General features: G+C 38.8%; 1 protein-coding gene across 2 annotated transcripts; it reads right to left on the bottom strand.

Annotated features, from left to right (window-relative positions):
- Window positions 1-1,822: 1,822 nt before the first annotated feature.
- On the bottom strand, window positions 1,823-27,674 carry LOC135464122 (uncharacterized). 2 transcript variants are annotated; one of them, XM_064741615.1, is made up of 5 exons: window positions 27,462-27,674; window positions 10,780-11,062; window positions 7,421-8,329; window positions 2,978-3,096; window positions 1,823-2,208 (listed from the first exon to the last, which is right to left on the bottom strand). In XM_064741615.1, the coding sequence occupies exons 2-5, from the start codon at window positions 10,814-10,816 to the stop codon at window positions 2,095-2,097; spliced, it is 1,179 nt and encodes a 392-aa protein (XP_064597685.1). In that variant the 5' UTR covers window positions 10,817-11,062; window positions 27,462-27,674; the 3' UTR covers window positions 1,823-2,094. The 2 variants fall into 2 exon arrangements, with proteins under 2 accessions (XP_064597685.1, XP_064597686.1); XM_064741616.1 differs by having other exon boundaries at window positions 10,780-11,038.
- Between the last annotated feature and the right edge of the window lie 115 nt (window positions 27,675-27,789).

The raw sequence follows: 27,789 nt of genomic DNA, 5'->3' as shown, positions 1-27,789 counted from the left end.
AATTCATTTCTTTCTGATATTTGGTACATACATATACATATATATAAAGTAAATTTCACCAAGCAATGCTGTAAACATAGATTCTATCCTGAATTACAAAGTGACCGCAACATGGACATATATCATTTCCTGGCATGAAAACTTGGAAAGAGACGAAATATTTGAAAGACTGTAATGGCTGATTTAAATAGCCACATGTGACTTCAAAAATATGCATATGTACATGTACTGTGGACTCTTGCATTCTACCATGTACTAGCTGCAAGACTGCATCATGCACATTGTTTGCAGGAACTTCTTAAATTCTCTATCACAGGAGACATGTCTACTGCTGACCACTTTCACTTTCACTTTCTGCACAAATATGTATTGCTCAGTCAATCTGACACATCTTCAAAATAACCACTCTATTTCCCCTCAAAAATTGCATGGAAACTTCTTCACAGGAACATAAAAGTTCTAAACTGATAAAATATTATTTTTAGTCATGAATCTTACATTTGCCCACCAGGACTGCATATTCTACCTTCCCAACAAACTGCGACACATCCTTCGAAGACCACTGGAACTCTCGGGCTAAGAAAATTGAGTAACTTATTAAAGTCATGGATAAAATCTGAGGTATAAATTCAGTATAAATTCTGACAATCTTCACACATCATAGAAATCCTTTTTCTTAAAGGAGAAGAAAACATAAAAACATGACACTATAGGTTGAAAAGAGCACATTGTTTTCTATCTGGTGGTGCCTGTTGCATAATTTTGTGATTTTTCCTCGCCATACATGTAAAGCCTGAAAACGGCAAAGCTGGAAAAATCGCTGAGTCCATCACGTCCTACATCTTTAACACCTGTAATTTATGCTGGGGGTGTGTTACCTCTCAGCCAATGAGAGTCGCTAAAACTTTTAACGTTTGTTCGCGCACACTCGGAGCCTATCTCCAACATTCTGGTTTCCTGATCGTCAAACGGAAAACTAACTGTACTGTTCGCTACCTTCTAGGAAGAACAGTTCTACCGGAATTGTACGAACTGCACTTCGACAGTTTCCGATGGCAATTCTCCTCCTAACACAGAAGACTTCAGGACTAGTTCTTAGGCAAAATGGAGTCGCCCACAGCAGATTTTGGCACTGACTTTATTAGAATTTTTTCATGGCATGCAGCTGTCAGGGAATGCATACTCTTTTCAATGGTATTTGCTTCATATTTAAATTTTCTTCTCCTTTAAACATTGGTCCTCTATTTAAGGAGAAACATGGAGTTTTAGGAAGTAGGAACATGAACACAAGAGACAAAGTATAAAGTTGTTTGCTGAGATCATTTCACAATGACATGGCATACTGTCTGACAGATCAATTGGCAAAGTTGAAGACTTTCATTTTGAAGTTTACATCCACTTCTGAATCAGTAATTGATAAACTCATATTAAAGCCAAGTGTACATTTAACCTGAGCATGGGTGTACTGTACACAAATCTTGGGTCATCTGCTTCCACATTATTCACATTATTTCACCAAAACAGTGACAGTGGATGAGCTTCAGAGGAAATCCATCATGTGTATGATGTATTCGTATGATGGAAAACCATGGAAATGGTACTGAATAGGTGAGAAAACTAGCATAGGTTTCCAATTTTATAACTGCAGGTTAAACAAGTCTGAGAGTTTTTATGAAGTACATGTACACCACCTCAAAATTCACATGACTTAGAAAGATCTACAGATTTCAACACCAACTGACAACTTCTCATATTTCTGTGCATGACTCACTGAGATATCATGTTATTGATTTCCGTTGCAATGAGATTTCTATGTATGACCTTGAGATATTTGTTGATGATAACATAGCCTTGACATTTCATGCAATGAATAATTCTATATTGCGCTTTTGTATTAGGGAACCAAAAGGTTAATTTAAATAAAGGCATGACAATCTTACCTTTAATACCATCATTTAAACTTTGCATAATCTTTGCATTCAAAAAGTTTTGTTTAACAAAACAGCTCATGCAGATCCACACATGGCCAGCAGCGTTGACCTTGGACAATGACATGACCTTGACATAACAGAAACACACTTTTGAAAGTCAAGGTCAAAAGTTTGTATGTTTGGCCGTATCGGCTGCCCAGAGATTTGCAAACGTCATACTGTCTAAGCTGTTCAGGAAGGAATCATCATCCAGTGACATCATTTCTGCATCATAGTCCTGTTAAGAGGGCAAAGATTTATTTCAAGGTTGATGTTACAAATGCATTCATAGCAGTACATGTGCATGTTTTGAATGTAGAATTTATTTATTTATTTATTTATTTGATTGGTGTTTTACGCTGTACTCAAGAATATTTCACTTATACGACGGTGGCCAGCATTATGGTGGGCGGAAACCGGGCAGAGCCCCACGACCATCTGCAGGTTGCTGCAAGGCCTTCTCACTTACGGCCGTGAACACAGAAGCGTAACAGTATGTGTGTGTGTAAAGTGGCAAAAACGTCATGTCATGCTACTAGTTAGTATATGGCCAGAGAGCGCCACTGCAGAATCCAAAGTTTCAAACCCATTGGTTAAAATAATTCCAAAAGTAAATCAAACCATTTTCCTGGACAGCGTTTGATAGTCACTCATCTGACATATACCAGTACTCTAGTTCATCAACCTTTTACATCAGCTCTCTGATCACTATTTGGGATCATTCTGAGAGAACTATGTTGTGTAGAGAAATAATTTGCACAGTTCTGTGAAGTTTGTATCTATAGTGACACAAACAATTCACTTTAAGTGTCATTTTCATGATGATTGCGTGAAGAAATTACATCGAAAAAAAATGCTTTAGAGGTCCAAAAGGTTGACGATTTACAGTACATAGAGTTCAACACTATTATGCTTAGCCGACTGACCTTCTAAAGCTGTGGCATCAGAGTATAATGGTTGCATGTACGCATTTTTAGGAGCCTCTGTAACAATTCATACATTTATACCTTTGGGAATTCCGCATGTGAATTGATGTAGCTCAGTGTAACATTATCATCCCAGAAGTTGGAGGAATTGTGCTTGTTCCCTCGATAAGCCTTCCTCTTGAGCAGCAGTAAGATCAAACCTGAAACAGCAGGTGATAGAGTATAGTGGTGTATACACATTGTGTTAGTATTACGATGGAAGCCAGCATTACGGTGGGGGAAACAGGAGGTGATAGGGTATAGTGTGTACACACATTTTGTTAGTATTACGATGGAAGCCAGCATTATTGGTGGGCGGGAACAGCATGTGATAGGGTATAGTGTGTACACACATTTTGTTAGTATTACGATGGAAGCCAGCATTATGCTGGGAGGGAACAGCAGGTGATAGGGTATAGTGTGTATACACATTTTGTTAGCATTACGATGGGAGCCAGCATTATGGTGGGCGGAAACAGCAGGTGATACGGTATAGTGTGCATACACATTTTGTTAGTATTACGATGGAAGCCAGCATTATGGTGGGAGGGAACAGCAGGTGATAGGGTATAGTGTGTACACACATTTTGTTAGTATTACAATGGAAGCCAGCATTACAGTGGGGGAAACAGCAGGTGATAGGGTATAGTGTGTATACACATTTTGCTAGCATTACGACGGGAGCCAGCATTATGGTGGGAGGGAACAGCAGGTGATACAGTATAGTGTGTATACACATTTTGTTAGCATTACGATGGAAGCCAGCATTACGGTGGGAGGAAACAGGAAGTGATAGGGTATAGTGTGTATACACATTGTGTTAGCATTACGATGGGAGCCAGCATTACGGTGGGAGGAAACAGGAGGTGATAGGGTATAGTGTGTATACACATTGTGTTAGCATTATGGTGGGAGGAAACAGCAGGTGATAGGGTATAGTGTGTATACACATTTTGTTAGTATTATGATGGGAGCCAGCATTACGGTGGGAGGAAACAGGAGGTGATAGGGTATAGTGTGTATACACATTTTGTTAGTATTATGATGGGAGCCAGCATTATGGTGGGAGGAAACAGCAGGTGATAGGGTATAGTGTGTATACACATTTTGTTAGTATTATGATGGGAGCCAGCATTATGGTGGGGGAAACAGCAGGTGATAGGGTATAGTGTGTATACACATTTTGTTAGTATTATGATGGGAGCCAGCATTACGGTGGGGGAAACAGGAGGTGATAGGGTATAGTGTGTATACACATTTTGTTAGTATTATGATGGGAGCCAGCATTATGGTGGGAGGAAACAGCAGGTGATAGGTATAGTGTGTATACACATTTTGTTAGTATTATGATGGGAGCCAGCATTATGGTGGGGGAAACAGCAGGTGATAGGGTATAGTGTGTACACACATTTTGTTAGTATTACGATGGAAGCCAGCATTATGCTGGGAGGGAACAGCAGGGTGATAGGGTATAGTGTGTACACACATTTTGTTAGCATTACGAGGGGAGCCAGCATTATGGTGGGCGGAAACAGCAGGTGATAGGGTATAGTGTGTATACACATTTTGTTAGTATTACGATGGAAGCCAGCATTATGGTGGGAGGGAACAGCAGGTGATAGGGTATAGTGTGTACACACATTTTGTTAGTATTACGATGGGAGCCAGCATTATGGTGGGAGGAAACAGCAGGTGATAGGGTATAGTGTGTATACACATTTTGTTAGTATTACGATGGAAGCCAGCATTATGCTGGGAGGGAACAGCAGGTGATACAGTATAGTGTGTATACACATTTTGTTAGCATTACGATGGAAGCCAGCATTATGGTGGGAGGGAACAGCAGGTGATAGGGTATAGTGTGTACACACATTTTGTTAGTATTATGATGGGAGCCAGCATTATGGTGGGGGGAAACAGCAGGTGATAGGGTATAGTGTGTACACACATTTTGTTAGTATTACGATGGAAGCCAGCATTATGCTGGGAGGGAACAGCAGGTGATACAGTATAGTGTGTATACACATTTTGTTAGCATTACGATGGAAGCCAGCATTATGGTGGGAGGAAACAGCAGGTGATAGGGTATAGTGTGTAAACACATTTTGTTAGTATTACGATGGAAGCCAGCATTATGCTGGGAGGGAACAGCAGGTGATAGGGTATAGTGTGTACACACATTTTGTTAGCATTACGAGGGGAGCCAGCAATATGGTGGGCGGAAAACAGCAGGTGATAGGGTATAGTGTGTATACACATTTTGTTAGTATTACGATGGAAGCCAGCATTATGGTGGGAGGGAACAGCAGGTGATAGGGTATAGTGTGTATACACATTTTGTTAGTATTACGATGGAAGCCAGCATTATGGTGGGAGGAAACAGCAGGTGATAGGGTATAGTGTGTATACACATTTTGTTAGCATTACGATGGAGCCAGCATTATGGTGGGCGGAAACAGCAGGTGATACGGTATAGTGTGTATACACATTTTGTTAGTATTACGATGGAAGCCAGCATTATGGTGGGAGGGAACAGCAGGTGATAGGGTATAGTGTGTACACACATTTTGTTAGTATTACGATGGAAGCCAGCATTACAGTGGGGGAAACAGCAGGTGATAGGGTATAGTGTGTATACACATTTTGCTAGCATTACGACGGGAGCCAGCATTATGGTGGGAGGGAACAGCAGGTGATACAGTATAGTGTGTATACACATTTTGTTAGCATTACGATGGAAGCCAGCATTACGGTGGGAGGAAACAGGAAGTGATAGGGTATAGTGTGTATACACATTGTGTTAGCATTACGATGGGAGCCAGCATTACGGTGGGAGGAAACAGGAGGTGATAGGGTATAGTGTGTATACACATTGTGTTAGCATTACGATGGGAGCCAGCATTACGGTGGGAGGAACAGGAGGTGATAGGGTATAGTGTGTATACATATTGTGTTAGCATTACAATGGGAGCCAGCATTATGGTGGGAGGAAACAGAAGGTGATAGGGTATAGTGTGTACACACATTTTGTTAGCATTACGACGGGAGCCAGCATTATGGTGGGAGGGAACAGCAGGTGATACAGTATAGTGTGTACACACATTTTGCTAGCATTACGATGGGAGCCAGCATTATGGTGGGGGAAACAGCAGGTGATAGGGTATAGTGTGTATACACATTTTGTTAGCATTACGATGGGAGCCAGCATTATGGTGGGAGGGAACAGCAGGTGATAGGGTATAGTTTGTATACACATTTTGTTAGTATTATGATGGGAGCCAGCATTAAGGTGGGAGGAAACAGGAGGTGATAGGGTATAGTGTGTATACACATTTTGTTAGTATTATGATGGGAGCCAGCATTATGGTGGGAGGAAACAGCAGGTGATAGGGTATAGTGTGTATACACATTTTGTTAGTATTATGATGGGAGCCAGCATTACGGTGGGGGAAACAGGAGGTGATAGGGTATAGTGTGTATACATATTGTGTTAGCATTACAATGGGAGCCAGCATTATGGTGGGAGGAAACAGAAGGTGATAGGGTATAGTGTGTATACACATTTTGTTAGCATTACGATGGGAGCCAGCATTATGGTGGGAGGAAACAGAAGGTCATAGAGTATAGTGTGTATACACATTTTGTTAGTATTACGATGGAAGCCAGCATTACGGTGGGGGAAGCAGGAGGTAATAGGGTATAGTGTGTGTACACATTGTGTTAGCATTACGATGAGAGCCAGCATTATGGTGGGGGAAACAGGAGGTAATAGGGTATAGTGTGTGTACACATTTTTCTAGCATTATGATGGGAGCCTGCATTATGGTGGGAGGAAACAGGAGGTGATAGATTATCGTACGTATACACATTTTAATAAAATTATGATGGGAGCCAGCATTATGGTGGCAGGAAACAGAAGGTGATAGGGTATACTGTGTACATACACATTTTGTTAGCATTACGATGGGAGCCTGCATTATGGTGGGGAACAGGAGGTGATAGGGTATAGTGTGTATACACAGTTTTTTTTCGAATTGGAATTTTTTGTCAGGCTAGAAGAGTTAAACAAGAAATGGTCTGACTGGCCTATGATTTATCATATTTGAGCTAATTTTACATCGACAAAGAAGATACTTATTTTGCTCCAGTATGAGTCAGGGTTTTACTACACTTAGAAAGGTGGTTTGACCTTTACTTGCCTCTAAAAATAATTTTTTTTTTTGTGGGCAAATTTTTGCAAGGGACAACTGTAATTTAACTGGTTAAAATGTGAAGAAAAAATATGTATGCTCATCAAAAAAAAGGAAAACCATGAAAATAGTGGTACCAAATTTGAACAGCCTTGCTTAATCTGTTTTTGCTCATAAGATTATGCCACACGTGAAAAGATGAACAAACTGACATGAACAAACGAAAATGCCTCCATTACACTTGCTATGTGGCATTAAAATCTGATAAAAACAATTAATGATATAATGAACTCACCTATAACCACAAGAGCTGTAGCGGCTGCCCCAAACCCTATCCCAATAATAGCTGGGGTGTTGAGGGCACCCTCGTCTTGCCCCTTGTGGAGTCGGTCCCCTTCTCCTGGGGTGTTGGAGCTGTTTGTTGGGAGCTTCGTTGTGTTCACAGGTTTTCCCGGGGTTGTGTCCCTTGAGCTGGAGCCCACAGGTGATGAAGTCGGGGAGGAGGATGAATTTGATGTGACTGAAGATGTGCTTGATAACGTAACAGAACCAGATGATGTTTCATTGGAAACATTGGGTTCTGTGGATGGAATGGTAGCTGAAGACGATGGTGAAGATGAGGCTGATATTGACGCTGTTGGCATAACAGTAGTGGCGGATAATTCCACATTAGATGATGATGTTACATGAATGTGAATGAGATCTGAGTAGAATACGGACTCGGACACACTTGTAGTCACTATGGCAACATTATCAGTCCATATGAGCTCTGTGCCTCCTTGCACAAAGTCAGAGTCAGTCGAAATTGAGCTAATACTTTCTTGGAAATTTTCGTGAACTGTGTTATGCAGGGGTTTAGGGGACTGCAGCACTGTAGACAAGGGAGGTAACACAGCACTATTGGGACTAGGGAGGACGGGAGTTGTCTCCCCTGCTTGCAAACTGGGAATGTCTGTTAACAGTGAAGCTGACGGAGTCGGCTGTATGTCAACTGTCATCGACGCCGGAGATCCTGTGGAAGTTTGATTGACAGCATCAGTCCCTGAGTCACGTGACACTGAGGCAGGGCTTGTATCCATTGGAGACATATTGGAAGCCCCAGTCACACCCACATCCTTGACAGAAGTACCTGAGGGACTTGTCTTTGCCTCCTGGCAGTGTGTTATATACACATACTGTAGAGACAGCAGTAATATGCATTGTGCTGGAAAAACAACAGTTCATTTATTTATCTAATTGGTCTTTTAATATGAAACTCTATGATTCTGTCACTCATATTCAAGGGCGACTCAGTTTCATGGGTGGAGGAAACTGGAATGCGTGGAGCAAACCACTGAAGCAAAAAAGCTTTAAATCATTTCAATGTACAGATTTGCTAGTCATACATTGATGTATGACAAATGTAAGACAAATGTCAGAAAACGGCCCCATGGATGTCCATGTAAGCAATATGTGACTGCCTACTGTTATCAACAAGAAGAGTGAGGAAATCTAGAAAGGACCGGTCAAAGACTGGGATGAGGGAACCCACCACCTTTTATACAAGTGGATCAGTTTTAATTGACAGCCTGAACAAATTTATTTTCTTTAAAATAAGAAAACAAATATGTCAAATTTGGACTTTGTCTGTGGTAATTGAAGTTTGTGGAGATCTAGGGTACATGTACATAGCCTCTCCTGTTTAAAAAACAAACCAAGGTCAGATACACCTATTCTCAACTAGCACTATCCCACCCAAATACAGCACTATCCCACACAAATACAGCACTATCCCACACAGAAATTAAAAAACACTAGCCTACACATATGCATACATTCTACTATGTATCTCATATATGTAACTATCCCTGATTTCATACCTATGTGGGTTCGCAATGGACTAAATCAATCAGATTTGCACCTCAAAGGATACATTCTCTTTAGCAATGTTTAAAAACAGCACTGTTATAGCCCCCTGGGATTTTGAGTGAGTGAGTGCTTGGGGTTTAACCGTGGCATTTTGAACAGTGGGATTAAACTATTATCCGTGTGTGCTTTCCCTCGTCTAAGTATACTAACAGACAACAGAGAACAAACAAGCCTCCACGTGAAAAACAGTGATCAGTAAACAACACCGGGCTTTCTCCCATATCCCAATGATACATGGATCTCTCTCCCCTAGCCTGCCTTATGCACACACTATGAAGAAGACACACTATGTAAATGTGAGCACCCCTAAGTATCACAAAGGGCAGATAACTCTACAAAATCCACATGTTTGTTTATAGAGGGATACTGCATAGCTAAAAAGTCAGAAAGCCTGTATACATGTACTGTATGTCTTAAGAAGCTGGATAAGGAAGGCTAGGTTGCGGTTCATCTCCCCAATTCCTCCATGTATGTGGTGACGTACAGGGTATGTGCCACTAATTGTCATATCAAACTTACAGGTGTCACAGTGTATTCTGCAGGTGTCACAGTGTATTCTGCAGGTGTCACGATACATTCCACAGGTGACACAGTGTATTCTGCAGGTGTCACAGTGTATTCTGCAGGTGTCACAGTGTATTCCACAGGTGTCACAGTGTATTCCGCAGGTGTCACAGTGTATTCCACAGGTGTAACAGTGTATTCTGGTGTCACGGTGTATTCCAAAGGTGTCACAGTGTATTCCACAGGTGTCACAGTGTATTCTGCAGGTGTCACAGTGTATTCTGCAGGTGTCACAGTGTATTCTGCAGGTGTCACAGTGTATTCCACAGGTGTCACAGTGTATTCTGCAGGTGTCACAGTGTATTCTGCAGGTGTCACAGTGTATTCTGCAGGTGTCACAGTGTATTCTGCAGGTGTCACAGTGTATTCTGCAGGTGTCACAGTGTATTCTGCAGGTGTCACAGTGTATTCTGCAGGTGTCACAGTGTATTCTGCAGGTGTCACAGTGTATTCCACAGGCGTCAGTGTATTCCACAGGCGTCACAGTGTATTCTGCAGGTAACACAGTGTATTCTGCAGGTGTCACAGTGCATTCCACAGGTGTCAGAGTGTATTCTACAGGTGTCACAGTGCATTTCACAGGCGTCAGAGTGTATTCCATGGAATGCATCAAGGGATTAATTATATACACACAATTCAAAAGAGCATGTTTGAAACCCGCGCACATGAATATCCATTATTGCACTAAATACCTGAAGCTTTAATTATGAAAATAATTACCCGAGTGTAATTAAAGCTAACTAAATGGAAACAGGTTCAATACTTTAGGAAGAGGTCCATGGCCAAAATCAGAAAACATGAAAAAAGCACTATTATGCAAAATCTTAAATGGACATAATTATGAAAATAATTACCGGATTGCCTATGAAAATAATTACCTGATTGCCTATTTGCCTATGAAAATAATTACCTGATTGCCTATGAAAATAATTACCTGATTGCCTATGAAAATAATTACCTGATTGCCAATAAACGTTTACAGGCATGCACAAGTTCAGATGACAGGCAAGTTATTTTGTAAGTTTTATCAAAATGGGCATTGTAGTTTGGGAGGAGATGCAAGCAATGACTACAGAGAGACGGACAGACAGACTAATCCCAGCATACCCACTAAGACTTCACTCCACATTCATGCACTTGTAAATACACATATGTACTAAATATATGTCCCTCACTTCATACCTTTTACAAGCAAGATCCAGCGATGTTGCAGGGACATTGGTTTCCTCCTTTGGTAAACAGCACATCAAGAAGTTCTAGTGGCAGGTGTAAGTCGTAAGCCTTGTTGTAGCATCATACATGTACTGATGGTCTGCATGTATCTGCATGTTCTGCTGGAGTCATCTACAACCACTTGTTATTCCAGTTATGTCGATGATCCTCTTCTCATCTGGAGTCCAACACTGTGGACATCTCCTGGATTAGTGCTCTAGCCAGGCCTCTACTGGGAAGTAATAAAGATTCACTGTAAAAAAAAATCAACCAATTTTCCAATATAATGAAGATGGAAGCAAAAAATGTGTATACACACACAGGCAAAATGAAGAAATCTAAAGGCCAATGATAACTAATTGCTCCCTTATCATGAATGTTGTGTCCATCTGAAGGGACGTGAAATGCAGGACTGCCCTTTCTGAATGTATTTATCTTGAAGTTTACATGATTTTTTTTTGGCTTTTATTCAATGAACATAATTTAATTACTAACAATTATCAAACTTTACTAAGTGGTCTGTTTTCCCAAACAAAGCTATGAGAAACAAACAATTAACCAAAGAGACCCATTTATGCACATCAAGTAGGCATATGGTATACATGAGATGTAGGACGGAGCTGTAACTGCATGGCTTGTAGCATGTGCATGTAGCTCACAACGTGAAGGACATGACGAATATCAACCAGGTCACATGTTTAAATACAGCTTCCACTATGCTGCTTCAGCTGCTGTGCAACAAGACAGACAACAAGGGGATCGGAACGTGGACAAGATAAAACTGTCATGGCAGAATGCAGCAGTGACTACATCCAGGTCATATCAGGATTGGTCATCCACGGAGATCAGAACGTGGGCAAGATAACACTGTCATGGCAGAATGCAGCAGTGACTACATCCAGGTCATATCAGGATTGGTCATCTTATCTGTGTTTCAAACTTATAATTAAGAGAGTTCTAATTTCATGTACATGTACACCTGTACGTGTAGTTAGCAATTTGTCAGTAATGCAATGGTGGTTTAAGTCTTTTATGGATGGAGAAACCAGAAAGCCCAGCATAAACCATCGACCTTTGGCACTCTACTGATAGACTTTCCCACATGTAACATGCGGATATACAGACTATACATGACATAATGGTAGAAGCCAATTAAGTGTCTTCAACAAATGTGCTAATTGCTGTAAACATCTTGAGAAGATCGAGGGATGGCTTGGGAATTGTCCTCTAAAAGCCTTCTGAGATTGCCCTACAGTATATGTTGTACCAAGTACGTTTGTATTACCCTACATGTATATCTCCTCATTTTTGGGACATCTGATCTGTTTACTTTAGCAAATATATATGTAACTGTAGCAGGAATACTGAGTTTCTTTTTCTCTCACATGGTTAGGCCATCTAATTAAGAACTTACTAAAATCTTTTACTTTTCCAAAAGGCTCTTACAGAAATGTAACATTTTACTTTCAACACGACTAAAATCCATCCTAATAATTAGAACAATTATGTTAATCATGTATATGTGCAAAACTACTTATGAATAAACATTGAATCAGGTAAGAGAATGTGGTAATTAAATTTTAAACAGTAATGCGAGCTTGAACTGAAAAAGCACTTTGGCTCAACAATACATGTGGCCTTTGACAACCAAATTTTTTTTCATGATGTGGCTCACAAGGCAGTTTTAATATAATATGTGATCTACATAATAATGGAAAAAACTGTACATGTACATGTATAGCACAATATGGAATATTTTGAGTACATACAGGTAACCTGGATCAGTCAGTTAGGAACACTCACCAATACACGACTCTTAAAACCACATACATATACATGTATATCACAATATGGAATATTTTGAGTACATACAGGTAACCTGGATCAGTCAGTCAGGAACACTCACCAATACACGACTCTTAAAACCACATACATATACATGTATATCACAATATGGAATATTTTGAGTATATACAGGTAACCTGGATCAGTCAGTCAGCAACACTCACCAATACAAGACTCTTAAAACCACATATATGTACCTTACAATGTCTGGTATTGTTTTGAATCTATGTTGTACACATGTAAAGCTATACACAGATGGACATGCCAGCATCTGATCGCGCAATCTGATAAGAAACCGCACAAACTTTAACGTGCCCTATATCTTCTAATTTCTGGGACACCTGATCGGCTCATTTTAGCCAGTATATACATAATTGTAACAGGAATACGGGAATATTTTCCAATGAACGACATACTCATATCTTTACATTTCAAAAAGGCTGGTAAAGAAATGTAATATTCTACTTTCAACACCACTAATATCTGTCCTAATAGTTAGAAAAAGTAGGCTCACCAAAATTTTGGTTTATATGACATTTTAAGTATATCCTAAATGAACTAAACTTTTGTCCACGAAAGTGCACTTATAGTGGCAAACGAATGTCAAAAACTATTATTTTTGGTGCTGAAACTTTGAAATTTTCTAGTAGAATATCATTCCATGTTCCAAGCAAGCCTCAAAACACCTTTCTAAAATCAATAGAACTCTCAGAATCAGGAAAAATGGGCTTCTTTAATTGTCATGTATGGAATTAAAGGTCATTTAATAAAATATAATATGCCCATGCATCAGGGTGAAGTCGATTAAATGTATTTAATACAATATAACATGCCCATACATCAGGGTGAAGTTGATTAAATGTATTGAATACAATTTGCAAGTCTAGCTGACTATACGCATCATTTCCTGTAAATGCTGGCTCAAATGACCTTTCACTGGAACAATACATGTCATGTACGAGTCCAATGTGACAACAGAGAAAGACGTCAGAATCTTCACAGCAAAATGCAATGTTTAGGAGCACTGCGGGAGACTCCCTGCTTTCCTACAGACAGCCTTTGTGTGGCTCACACCTCCGGTCGTCTGAAGGATGATGTCCTGGGGAAGAGTATTTAGGTCATCACGAGGAAGTGTCTCAGAAACAGAAAACAAGGAGGAATTCAAGAATTTAACGCAGAGAGACAATTATAAATGACTTGAAAGGTAAAAAGTACATCTTTATATCGACACACACTGGTCAATGCAAACAGTGGACTGACAATGCAGAATGGGGATTAAAACTGAATCAAGAGGTTGAGCTGGATCAGAAAGGCAACACATGTATGAATGAATCCAAATGTTTCTAATTACTGTAGTTCTTTCCTCCTAATAATACCCACATGTATATATATATATTAGATATGTACATCTCTTGGTATATTGAAACATTATTTGACCTAAACAGAATTAAACACAATAATTCAATTTCTTTATCCCAGCATGTTTAAAGTTTAAAGAGTACAGGTTAAGTTTTGACTGATATACTGAGAAGCTGGACAAGGATAATGTCCGGCCTCAGCCAAACAGTATTGACAGCTGGGCCTAAAATGTCTGATACAGGACAAAAACTGCCACCAAAATAACACTGTGACAATCTAGAGTTTAATATAGGTAAAAATGCACTTTTCTGAGGCCCTTAAAGGCCTTTGCAAAAAAAAAATTGTAAGTGGGCCTATAATGTGGATGACTCAGCCATTAACAAGCCAAATGTGTCCACTGAAAAATGTAAAGCTTTACGTAAAATATCATGCTAACAATATTTTCAGTCTTGGAGGCATCCCAGGTCCATGAAAACATTACACTTACATGTTGTACACTGTACAATACATGTACACTTTGTGACGACTCTTGTTGTTGATGCAGTGATGGCCTAACCATGTTAAACAGTCAGAACATGTTAACTCGCATATAACACTTGTGTTTTGCCATAATGTGCCTGAATATGCATAACTGTCTATGAACAGTTTATAACCAGGAAAATGGAACGGCTCACTAGACCTGGGGACACATACACACACATAGGCCTATACATAATTATGTTAGGTATTAACTGGCACATGTTCTGTACATGTCAGATGTAGAAAGTCAAACACATTGCATATAATATACATCTATACCCCTGATTCTTCAATTAGATCATCATAAGGAAGCGTCCCACAGACAGAAAACAAAGAGAAATTCAAGAATTCTTCAACTTTTACCATATGAAAGAGCAACTTTTGATATCACAGACAAAACCACATTGACTAGATTGGTGGGTTTCAGAGCTTCACAAAAAGTATAATTCAATTCGTCAACACAAAATAGTGCCTTCCGAATATGCTAGAATAAACATCATACAAACATGCGAAAAGGTTGGTATGAAATGTACATATCCTGCAGATACACGTGCATATATGATGGGGGGCGGGGGTGGGGATCCCTGTCTGGCTCTGTGATGAGCTTGCTAGCACAGCACAATAATCCAGTAGCCTCTCATCAATGCAGTTGCTGTGAGTTCAAGTCCAGCTTTATAACAGTATGCTGGCTTCCCTTCTCCAGTCGTACATGGGAAGGTCTGCCATCAACCTGCGATTGGCCTGGGCTATCCCCTGGGATCTGGCCGGTTTCCTCCCACCATGATGCTGGCTGGCATGGTATACATGCATGGTATAAGTGAAATATTCTTTAGTACAGCGTAAAACTCCAATCAGATAAATAAACATATTTATATCATAATATTCCGTGTATATTATGACAGCTGCAAGACAGATCTAAAATACAGCAGTTTGTTCATATGCCGCATTGCACATCAAAGAAGAAAAAAATGTCAACATGCCTAAATCCCAAACACGGACAATGCTGTATGAAAACAGGCAATGAAGCAGTTTAGGGAGAGATCTAGCCATTTGTTACAATTATTCTATTTCCTGGAAGCCTGTGACAGACCAATGTACTGTAGCTACAGCTTCCTGGTAATGGATGTATGGTGGGTCATGAGGGCCAAATGTTCCGGCAAGTCATAAATATTCCAGGAATTCGCTGACAAGCGAGAAAGCAAACATGTCCATGACGTCCATGTAAGGCTTGCTGGTTTAATGCCGGGGAATGCAAGGGACGAGACGGTGGCTGAAGACAACAGAGGCGGAAGAGACAACATTGACCCTCCCCTCTCCAAATCTAATCACAGGCCCATTTGGTTGTTCCAGAAATGAACAAGGGCACATTCCCCGGGCCTAATTTGCTGCTTATTGATTGGGGCGAATCTCAGACCGATCTGTCCATGTCATCGCTAGCTCAAGACGCAGAAAAAGGGCTTTATGATCCCTGCCAAATTTCTCAAATTGTCTTGGTGATTTTATAACACTTCTCCTTGCCAAGACCATGATGTCTAGAATGTCCATGTGTGCTGCTGAATGCCTTAATTCTTGTTTCAGAGGCCAAATTCAACCGTATTATACAAAATGTGCATTTGTCTTTTTTAACCTTTCAGAAATAAAACGTTACATGAATAATACTATAACACCAGCTTCTATTGTAAACTTCACGTACACTGTAAAATTTCATTATGAACTTAGATCTTGAAATCACTCATGTTAACACTTTTAGTTAAAACTACTATTTATTGTTACTGCATCATGGTTATACACTTAACATTTTATGCATAAATGTATGTGACTTTCTGGAGAATTATTTAATGGTAGACAAAAAATGCCTGTTGGGTGCATTGACAACATCACAGATTTTGTAAAGTAAAAACCCTGAAAATGCATGAAGGACAACATTACAGATTTTGTAAAGTAAAAACCATGAAAACACATGAAAGATAATGAGAAACTACCTGTAGAGTATTTCGTCTACATATTACTCAAAACAAGCATACATGTACACTGTACATTGCAACATCGTACAGTCTGCATGCAGGCTGTCAAAAAAGGGATCTTCACATTGGTCAGCAATAAAGTCAGTCAGTATTTGACATAAATTATATGCTGACACTAGGTCTCAGTCTTATCAGCTGGTATCTTTTTTGGCCAATCATATTGCCTCAATTTTTCACCTTCAGCATGATAGTTTGCTTAATTAACTCCGCTGCTTCCTGTTTTGAGTATTTTGAGTTCATTCCATTTGATTATTAACCTTAAGCACTGGAGAGTTTGTCAGCAATATCTAACTTCCATTAAAGGGCACTGCGCCAACAATTTTCCAAGAGTAACTTAACTTAGACACAATGTCTGAGAGTGTTTAATCCTTGTTATGTTCATTTCCTTGGGGTTGTAAACATCGTTCTTAGTTTATGCACCAATACTTTCATTTCCTAGATACATTTAGTTGTTACTAATGCATTCTTGTCCTTTAAACTGAGTCAAGTATTGTTGTTAAAGGCATTCAAAAACTTCAATTGTGTTCGTCTTGTAATAAATATTTACAAACTGTAGATGTACGCTCAATGTTACAAATTTGTAGCACTATAATACTGTTTGAAAATGGTGGCAGTAGCTCACCAGTACTGCAATTTTGTCTTGGAGAAAGTTTTTAAAGGTGCGAATAATTTTCTGTTTCAAAATGAAGCTTGTAGGTAATCAATCTGGCAAACAAATTATCAATAATCCTGCCTGCTGTTCATCTGAGCTGTCTACATCAGCCAGATTTATTCGTGAAAACCAGTGTGGTGTACCTCCATCGAAAAATCCATAGATTTTAATAGGAAGAGATATGAAGCGCCAAGCAGAGCTTAATTTACGCCCACTGGGACTCACAGGGATGTCATTCAGGGCACTTTAGCTACCCAGGGTATGGACTGAATGTAGAAAATTATACTCACCCCTGTAGAATTGATTATGACAAGTCTCAATGTGTACATGCACATTATATGTACTGCTGAATTCAAAACATATATCTTTGACATCAACATTTCTATAGTGGACAATTATTTATAAACAAGAGTCAACAAGGTCATATACTGTAATTCAGCTAAAATTTTGACCTCCCAAAAACAATTGCATTTTTGGAGGCTAAAGAAGGTCATAAAGTATTACATTAAGCGTCAAGTGGTCGCCGTGAATTCAAGTCCAGCTTATGCTGCCTTCCCCTCCTGCCGTACGTGGGAAGGCCCCAGAACAACCTGTGGGTGGTCGTGGGTTTCCCCCGGGCTATGCCCTGTTTCCTCCAACCATAATACTGGCCACCGTTGTATAAGTGAAATATTCTTGAAGACGGTGTAAAACACCAATCAAATAAATAAATAAATTCAAACAAGCCTGAAAACACCTTTCTCAGATCAACAGAATCAGGTCAAATGAGCTGTTTAGTTATGGACAAAATTTTAGGTGGAACACAGGAATTGTAGACTTTGGCAATGATCATCCAAAATGTGGGTTAATGACTAACCTGATCTAGTTCCAAATTTGGGCACGGTCACGCACACTACACTAAAACGTGATGGACAGGATCTTCAGTCATTATCTCACTTGATTGAATCTATAGATTCATTAGCTGGCCATCTCACGTGTCTGATGCCAACTTGTTTGTTACAGACTAGACTAAGGAGCTACGTACAGTACAGTGTTTAAGTGTGTGTATATATATATATATATATATATATATATATATATACACATACATATATAATGTACTACTTTTGTAGCGCTATAATCAAGTTCTAAGCCTTTCACTCAAAATACATTACATATTGTAATTCTTCAACCATTTCGCACAAGAAACACCAAAATGCTCATTTTTAATTTGATTTTGAAGACAAACCAAAAAGACTTTACAAAAGGAATAATTTTATCAGTCTACACAGAATGCCTTCAGAATATACTTGAATAAACGCATTGCAAACGTGAAAGGTTGAAGAACTGCAGTATGAATTGTCTGTTTCAGAAGTATTTCCTCTCAGAAATAAACTTCCCTCCAATGCCCCAAACCTCTTCCTCTACCCAAAATAAAAGTACAATTAGCGTAGTAAATTGACACATACATAAACACTTCCTTACAGTACTTTTGTTGTCCTCAATCTTCATCTCAAATCATACTCACCACTTTATTATTATTTTTTTTCCTGGTGTTAATTGGTTTATATTCACTTAGTTTTATAGCCTTCTCCACACTTGTGACCACTTGAGTGGACCACCCACTGACCACTGCAAATGGCCACATCAACCCTATAAACAATTAAACCAGAGTACCAGATTAGCAGCCCACACATGTACAGACAGTACCACAGGTGGTCAGGGCATCCCACACACTCTCCAAACAAACATGACAAACCACTTTAGGCTTGAGTGACAGCTAGAAGATACCCCAGTACATGGACAGTACCACAGTAACACATAACATGCAGCTAAAAGTATCATATTACATGATCAATGTACATGTATAGCTTCATATAGGCACATAAGAAAAGGAAGTATAAAATCTACATTTACATGCACCATGTATGCACAATTTACATAATACACAATTACATGAAATTAAGTCTGCATAAACCGGTACTTTTAATAATGATCATATCATAATCTTCTAACAGTTTTTTTGTTACAATAATGTTGCAAAGCTGGATTTTACATACATTTGTATGTATTAAAGTTTACAGTAGACAGATCACCATGTTGTATGGAAGAAACCAATACAAATTAAAGGGATACAGAATCGACATTGCATGACAGGCTGACAGTGGAGATAAGTGGTTTCCTGGGTTAAACCCTCTTACTGTGGTCATGCTTGAATAAATCTATCATGTACCTAAAATTCAGCTTTGGCTCTGACATGGCCTTGACATGCCTGTGTCTTATACCAGCCAATCAGAATAGACTTTGTATCCTTTTTGAATGCTAGGTTTTACTTCTTAATATAGAATTTAGGATGTGGTTTAACATATAAAAGTACAAAAAGGCTTCTGAACTTTGTTCTCGGGGCATAGAAATGCTTTTGAACTACAGTTTTCCTAAGGCCCATCAGTCAGTCTGGAAATTAACCATCCTGCCATGGTGGTGCTAATGGTGATGACTCTGTTGGGAAGATACCTGTACCGGTACTTGTATCCTAAATTGAAGGCGCTAAGTTGGTTCTGCGTTCCCAGTATGTTTATGAATTTATTTGATTCATGTTTTACTCCGTAATAAAGAATATTTCACTTATACGACAGCCACCAGCATAATGGTGGGAAAATTGTTGCGGTCAGACCGTCCCACATACGGAGAGGTAGCCAGCATGAGCTGGACTTGAACTCACGGCGACATTGGTGAGAGGCTCCTAAGTCATTACGCTGTGCTAGCGCGCTAACCAACTGAGCCAGGGAAGATCCCTGTTCATTAATTGATTATGTCATTTCCAAATAGTCCTAAAATGCACTCTATGGTTATTAGGAAATATAAAATACAAGTATGCCTCAAAAAACAAATTTTTTTCTCATATTTTTTTATGTGGAATATCTTTATTCATTTTCCGTAAAAGGATACCTTTCCTTTCATAGTACCTTTTCATGTACCCTTTAATACATTTACACAGTCAATATACCAGTATACTACCTGTAGGCATTCATTTTCTGTAAAAGGATACCCTTTCTTTCATGTGCCCTTTAATACATTTACATAGTACATATACCAGTATACTACCTGTAGGCATTCATTTTCTGTAAAAGGATACCCTTTCTTTCATGTGCCCTTTAATACATTTACATAGTACATATACCAGTATACTATCTGTAGGTATTCATTTTCTGTAAAAGGATACCCTTCCTTTCATGTACCCTTTAATACATTTACATAGTACATATACCCGTATACTACCTGTAGGTATTCATTTTCTGTAAAAGGATACCCTTCCTTTCATGTACCCTTTAATACATTTACATAGTACATATACCAGTATACTACCTGTAGGCATTCATTTTCTGTAAAAGGATACCCTTCCTTTCATGTACCCTTTAATACATTTACATAGTCAATATACCAGTATACTACCTGTAGGTATTCATTTTCTGTAAAAGGATACCCTTCCTTTCATGTACCCTTTAATACATTTACATAGTACATATATCAGTTTACTACCTGTAGGTGTACATGACTTATTGTGATCATGAGTTAGCCATAAAACACGCTAAAGGTACAGGCAGAAACATACTGTTGTAAATTATAAGCATCACTAACGACATACATGTATACATCTATATACATGTATGTGTGTATAAGCATGGGGGTTTAGCATCCTACTGTTTTCTGTCAAACAACAACGAGGAGTCATTAGGTGTATGCCAATATACTGTGTCTTCTTGTCACAGGGCGAGTCCATACCGCCAAAGTGCTGCTGCCACTGAACTATCCATCTGAAGACACCAGGCATGACACCTCATCCAGTCACATTACACTAACACCAGTTCTGTTTCCTTTCCTTTACCTTTCAGTGCTGAGCGCCAAGTGAGGCAGCAACATGTACCATTTCTAAAGTCTTTGGCACGACGCTCAGGGATTTGAACTCATGTATATGTACATGTACATATATAAATATGTATGTGCTTTTAAGAAGGGTTCCAGATATATCTCGCATGCGTCAGAGGATAACAGAAGATTTGGGTCAACTATAGCTGGTGGGACTATAGACACCTAGTAATTAATCCCCAATTAACCTGACCATTTCTCACAACAATACCTCTGATTAATCCCACATGCCATGTACATTCACATTAGGTGTGGATGCTCTCAGCTGGTTGAACAGATACATGTATATAAGCCTATATGTATATGCCTATTTAGCATTTAGCTTTTCCCACTTTTTAATATATATACATTATAACTTGTGTAAACCGACCAAGCTCGGTACCATGAGAATATGTCAGCTTTGACAAAATGTCTGTTTATGGAGGTTCTATCTGCAACAACAACAATAGCCATTTCGTCATGTAGGTTGTACAGATGTCACTTACAACTACTGAACTACGCTGAATTAAGTTCCATTTGTCTTCAATGTAATTTCTCTAAAACATATATGCATATACAGATGCTTGAGTGCATTTCTGAACCATTGTTTATCACCTGGGGAATTTGCTTCACACTCGTTAAGGTACACTCCTTCGGTCTTAGGATATCACTACCTGCAGTTTGTCCAACACTGTACTGAAAAGTTCTGTGCCGGTTTTGAGAAAGTCTAGTAAGACTGAATGAGATCAACATCTTAAGTCTGACATTTCCACAATAAAGATTAACATGGGTTGTAAATGGATCGATATAAAAGCTTACCAACAAGTCCAGCATGGTCGGCATTGACAAGATGTCAGTGTTGGCAAGTTTTACTGTATATATGCCCAAGGGCAACATGTCAATTACACAGCTGTCTATAGGTGCTGCCGCAGTTCCAAGACAATCTATGTGCAAATATCAAAATGATGTCAAAAACAGAAAGGCAATCTATTCCATCCAAATCAGGCGGGAATTTCTTTTAACGTCTAATACCCAATCCCTGTATTTTTGGTCAAAGATTTTAATTGGGATGCTTTGAACATTCTTATTTCATTTATACCCAGGTGATCAGCTGAAAGTTCTAAGCTCAGTAGGTAATGAAGAAACCCTATCTGAAGCCATGTACATCCAGGCGTTTGCTGTTTTACTCACACCAACATGCTTACTCGCTCGCACATGGCGGTGAAATCATTGTCTAAACAACATGGGGTTCAATACAAAACTCTGCTTTATGGCCTCAAAAGTCCTAAACCTAAGTTTTCTTGACGTTTAGAATTTACATACAGAATTCTGTGCACACTTTTCTTACATACTATCATCTTTTTTGGTTATTATCAGCTGTACTTCTCTAAATATGGTCTAGTGTTGTTCACTTCCCTGTACCTTCCCATGTTATCATTCATCTTGTCTTCTGCTTGCCGCTGACTCGTATGAGCAAAGTACCCGGATATGCGGTTTCAAATGGAGCAGAGTCTTATCTAAAAAGGTTCTTCAAAAGGTTTTCTATGTACATGTAAACCACATTTCACATCAGGCCATTATTTGTTGAGAGTAGTCACCATATCAGTCCTACTGATAAATTTTTTTATGTGCTTTTTACAGATTTTTTTTAAAAATTTTTCTCTCAGTCAGATGTAAATTTCTTTACAATTTCTACATCTTTCATTGGTCAGAATACAGAATTCCATAACTGAATAACCATATTTTTTCTGATATGAGATTTTTTTTTACCCTGTTAAAAGAAAAAAAAAATTGGGGGGGGGGGGGGGGGCTGTGGGGGGGGGGGGGGGGGGTATTTTCAAATCAAAAGTAGAATGATTACGGTAGATACCATACACAGTGACAGATGTCAGAGCTATAAATCTTACTGGGTCTCGCACAGCATGGCACACCTTACAACATGATCACCGAACAACAAAATCAATGCCACCAACGTCACAGGCTGAGTGTGTTCCGGCCCACGAACAAGCCTGCAGTGAAAATAAAAATCATAACACTACTGATACGCCCTTTGGAATACCTTAAAAGGGACCCATGCTGTGAAAAATGTTTGACCTTTTCTTCTATATACACCGAGAGTGTGCTACAGTGTGGCGATCCTTACATGTACATGTAACATGTCCAACCATATGTGTTATGAAGCCACACATGGGCTGCATACCAGGATTGTTGCAAACGAATGTTGAAATGTGTATTGAATTTGGGGGGGGGGGGGGGGCAGGGCAGATTTTTAAAAGTCTCAAGTGGCAATAAATCAAAATTCTACATTATTCATGTACAGTATATATCCACAGGCCCGGGGTCAAAATGTTTGGCCATTCACACATTTCAAGAGTTTACAAAATTATAAGTTAACCTCAACTTAAGCCCAGGCAATTACAAAGATCAATTTATATCATGTAAATATACATTTTAGATGTATATGTATGAATAACTGTCTGTAGTATGATATATTATTCACTTCAATACATATTGTTTTCCAATGCAATAATTGGAATCTAATACATTTGAAATCTAAAACATTATTAATAGTTATGCTGGATATTATCCGAGTTCTTGTTGATGTCATCACTCTGACATGTCTGATTTTTTTTTTTTTTTTTTGGATTGGTGTTTTACGCCGTACTCAAGAATATTTCATTTATACGACGGCGACCAGCATTATGGTGGGTGGACACCGGGCAGAGCCCGCAGGAAACCCACGACCATCCGCAGGTTGCCGACAGACCTTCTCACCTACGGCCGGAGAGGAAGCCAGCATGAGCTGGACTTGAACTCACAGCGACCGCATACATATACTTAGGCAACATTCCAGCCATGAGGAACAGAAAATATCATTACATTACAATAGATATACATTCCCTTCTACACACATTACACATATATATATACTTAGGCAACATTCCAGCCATGGGGAACAGAAAATATCACTACATTACAATAGATATACATTCCCTTCTACACACATTACACATACATATACTTAGGCAACATTCCAGCCATGAGGAACAGAAAATATCATTACATTACAATAGATATACATTCCCTTCTACACACATTACACATATATATATACTTAGGCAACTTATTACATGTAAATTAACGAGTTTCAATTAACACAAAGATCAGTGCTTTCACATAACTTATTAATATTAAAGTGCTTAAATTTCATTGGATATACAAAATTATCCAGTATTGTAACTTCCATGTATACATGTACATTCTTGAGTTTGGCGTTAAACAACAATCCAATAAATAAATAAACAAATATGTACACTTTTCTTTTCATGTTTTACAGACATTATCATTATATCCTGTATCAATATCATGAACGAGAGCCAGCCTTGTTTGGGCGTCATACATATGTCATGTACACCAAGTGGCAATCTACTTAAATACTCAGAAGTAAAACCAAGATTTACAGAGTCATCCACTTTAGTAGGTCAAGCTGTCATGGGACACCAACATTACTGAGTAATCTACATCTGGTGCTGGTGATTTCATGCCTAAAACATGACACCTTCAGTGATATTCAATACAATACAGTAGACAAGTCACAAGTACTTTTTCCCAAATAAGGATGTGTGTGTAATAGAAAAGGAACTTTTTACCACATCTGTCATATCCTTTGCCTTTTAATCTCTCAAATGCAAGCCAGACTGATATCCCTGACTGTATTCATAAAAATGCCCTTGTAGTTAACATCAAAAGTTAATCTTAGGACAATTTTTTTAGAATTTTTTTATTTTGCTACAGTAACACATACATGTAAAAGAAATTATTCTTTTATTGAATGTGTTATTTTGTATAGAACAAATGTTCGTACAAATTTTGAACATACATGTAGCTGTATAGATTGTACTGTGCTGTACTGTTTAATGAACAGGTGAACATAGCCCATATACCCAGATTAAATTTCAAATTTGAACATAATATTGCTGTATGATAAAAATGCCTCTTCAAACTACAGCTAGACCTAGGACAGATATCAGTTCTACAGCATCCACATTTCACAGAGTAAGGAGAAAATCAATACGTCAAAAACATCTCTAACTATGTTATGACAATTAATTATACACATAGGAAATCTGTTCTATTTTGAGTGAAAAAAAAAGCTGAGGTGATCTGGCAAAAATCATCTTTCAAGCTTAGAAGGCTTGGGGTTTTTGGTGTCTACTCTAAATTATGGATAAGATTTAAATGTAGTATGACAGAAATAACAAAATAATATTATATACAAAAGCGGGAGGCCTCATCCTACATCCAATTTATTTAAATTGATAAACCAGATGAATATTTACATGGGAATTACATATATGGAAAATGTTTAATTTGCTGTCTGAATTACAACAAAATGTAAATACAAGGAAAATGTTCACATCACCAGGAAATAATAAATTTCTATATTAACATCTTTCCATCAGCTATTGTTTAAGCATGCAGAATAAAGAAAGTGTAGGACATCTCTTCAGAGCAAAGGTACATGTACTATGCAGTACATGTATTTCTAACTGCCGAATACGAATATTTATTTATTTGATTGGTGTTTTACGCAGTACTCAAGAATATCTCACTTATACGACAGCAGCCAGCTTTATGGTGGGAGAAAAACTGGGCAGAGCACACAGGACGCACACGACTATCTGCAGGTTGCTGACAAACCTTCCCACATATTAAAGGCCGGAGAGGAAGCTAATGTGAGCTGGACTTGAACTCACAGCAATCGCAATGCATGGTTAAAGGCTCCTGCGTCACTCCACTGCCCCTGGGTCACTGAGGCCTCGAATGTGAATATTATATTACCTTATAGCCCTACATTGTATGTGTCACTTTTTGTTTAAAGTAATGTCTGTATTTGAGCAGCATTAAACCATTGTGGTGATCACTACATATGCCCCCCAGAGTTCGAATTTAAGCTGACAGTGTAACTTGACACTAGGACCAGCGTAGTTCTACTGGTCTGTTCACAAGTTTACTATTCTTGACACTGAAAGAATTGTGTTGTTCTGATTTTGCATAGGACAGTACAGAATCCATTTGGAAAGGCAAATGACGAAGATTGTTTGTCATTTTCATTGGACGCAAATTTTAAATTCTGATGCCACATTCAAGTCACATTATTTCGGCATTGTAGTGAAGCAATGGCCTTTCATGAGTCTTTGATGCTTGAGAGGTTCGCGTTTGTGGTCATATTGAAGATTTCTTTCAAATTTTTGAGAATTTATACACCCTTGTTTCAACGGGTCAAAGAATTTTGAATGAAAAGTTTCATTTTCTGTTGGCCTGTCAGACCAGTACTTTACCAAATCTACTGGTCCTACAGAATTTCACTGGCCTCATACCACGAAACCAGTGCTAATTTCGAACCCTGCACCCCCCCCCCCCCCAACCCACCTAAGAACAAAAAAAAAAAAAAAAAAAAAAAAAAAAATATATGAACAAAAGTTAGTCAGATAAATGCATAATAAAAGTGGCAACCTCATCAGCCATGCCTTCTTTAGTCTGTTTAGTTTGGTTTGGTCTGGTTTCCAGAGAATTGATTTTTCATTTCTCTGGATTTGGGGGTAAATATACTGATCACACTTTTTCAGTCATATATGACGACAAGGGGTCATCAGGTTTGTGTACATATATAATTCTTGTGACAGGGTGAGTCCATGCTGTCAAAGTGCTGGCGTCACTGAAGACATCAGACATGGTACCCGACCCAGTCACATAATACCGACACCAACCAGCCCTGTTTCCTTGCTCCAACCACTCAGCTCTGAGCATCACGCTTAGTACATGTAGCAGATAACAAGTACCGTTTTTTTAAGTCTTTGGTATGACGCGACCTGGGTTTGATCCCGATTCTCTTGACTTCAAGGTGGATGTTCTAACCATTAGGCCACAGCAGCGGTCAGAAAGTTAGTCAGTAACTTGTCTAAAGTCATTGATTTACCCCATGAGCACTCAACATGATTGATCCTGTTTTCTCCACCCATAAAACTGACAATCAATGTAAAGGTGAAAAATTCGTAAGTGTGGCGTTCAAGTTTAAACAACTATGAAATAAATAAATATCTAAAAATAAATAGGCCTACATATAGGAGCCTACAACTCAATACTAATGTCGCAAGCATAAAATATCGTGTACTATAATCTATCTACAGATGGTGTTCAACTTTAACCTGTGAGAACTCTATCTCAGTAAAACAGTTGACGAAAATATCAGCCACACACGTTAAGACAAGAGTGGGAACAAAAGAACTATGGACAGCGGAATTCATGACAAACCAGTGAAGAAAGAAAGGGTATGTTAGAAAATGGATCGATGAAAATTCCCTTACCGTATCACTATGTTGGTGGTTCGTCCCGAATCATTTTCGTTCAATTTCAAACACCGTGTAGTCGATACTAAATCCAAGAACACGAGGGCAAGGTGTATTCGTGAGGTTGAGATAATGGCAGGAGGTATTTCCGTCGCACGTCGGATCGCGGCGATCTTCCACTCCTTGGGTAAAGTTGGCAGTTGGCAGACAATGCGATATCCAGGTCAACACTCTTTCATCTTCTGCCGCGAAATGCATCGTCTGTCAAAGCAAGTCGGCTACGGGCTGAATATATTATTTTCCATCTAATTACCAAAAAATCTCAGCAGTTGTATTAGAAATAAGT

The sequence above is a fragment of the Liolophura sinensis genome, chromosome 3 (assembly GCF_032854445.1).
Source record: "Liolophura sinensis isolate JHLJ2023 chromosome 3, CUHK_Ljap_v2, whole genome shotgun sequence".
NCBI lineage: Eukaryota > Metazoa > Mollusca > Polyplacophora > Chitonida > Chitonidae > Liolophura > Liolophura sinensis.
This window is presented reverse-complemented; position numbering and strand designations above follow the sequence as displayed.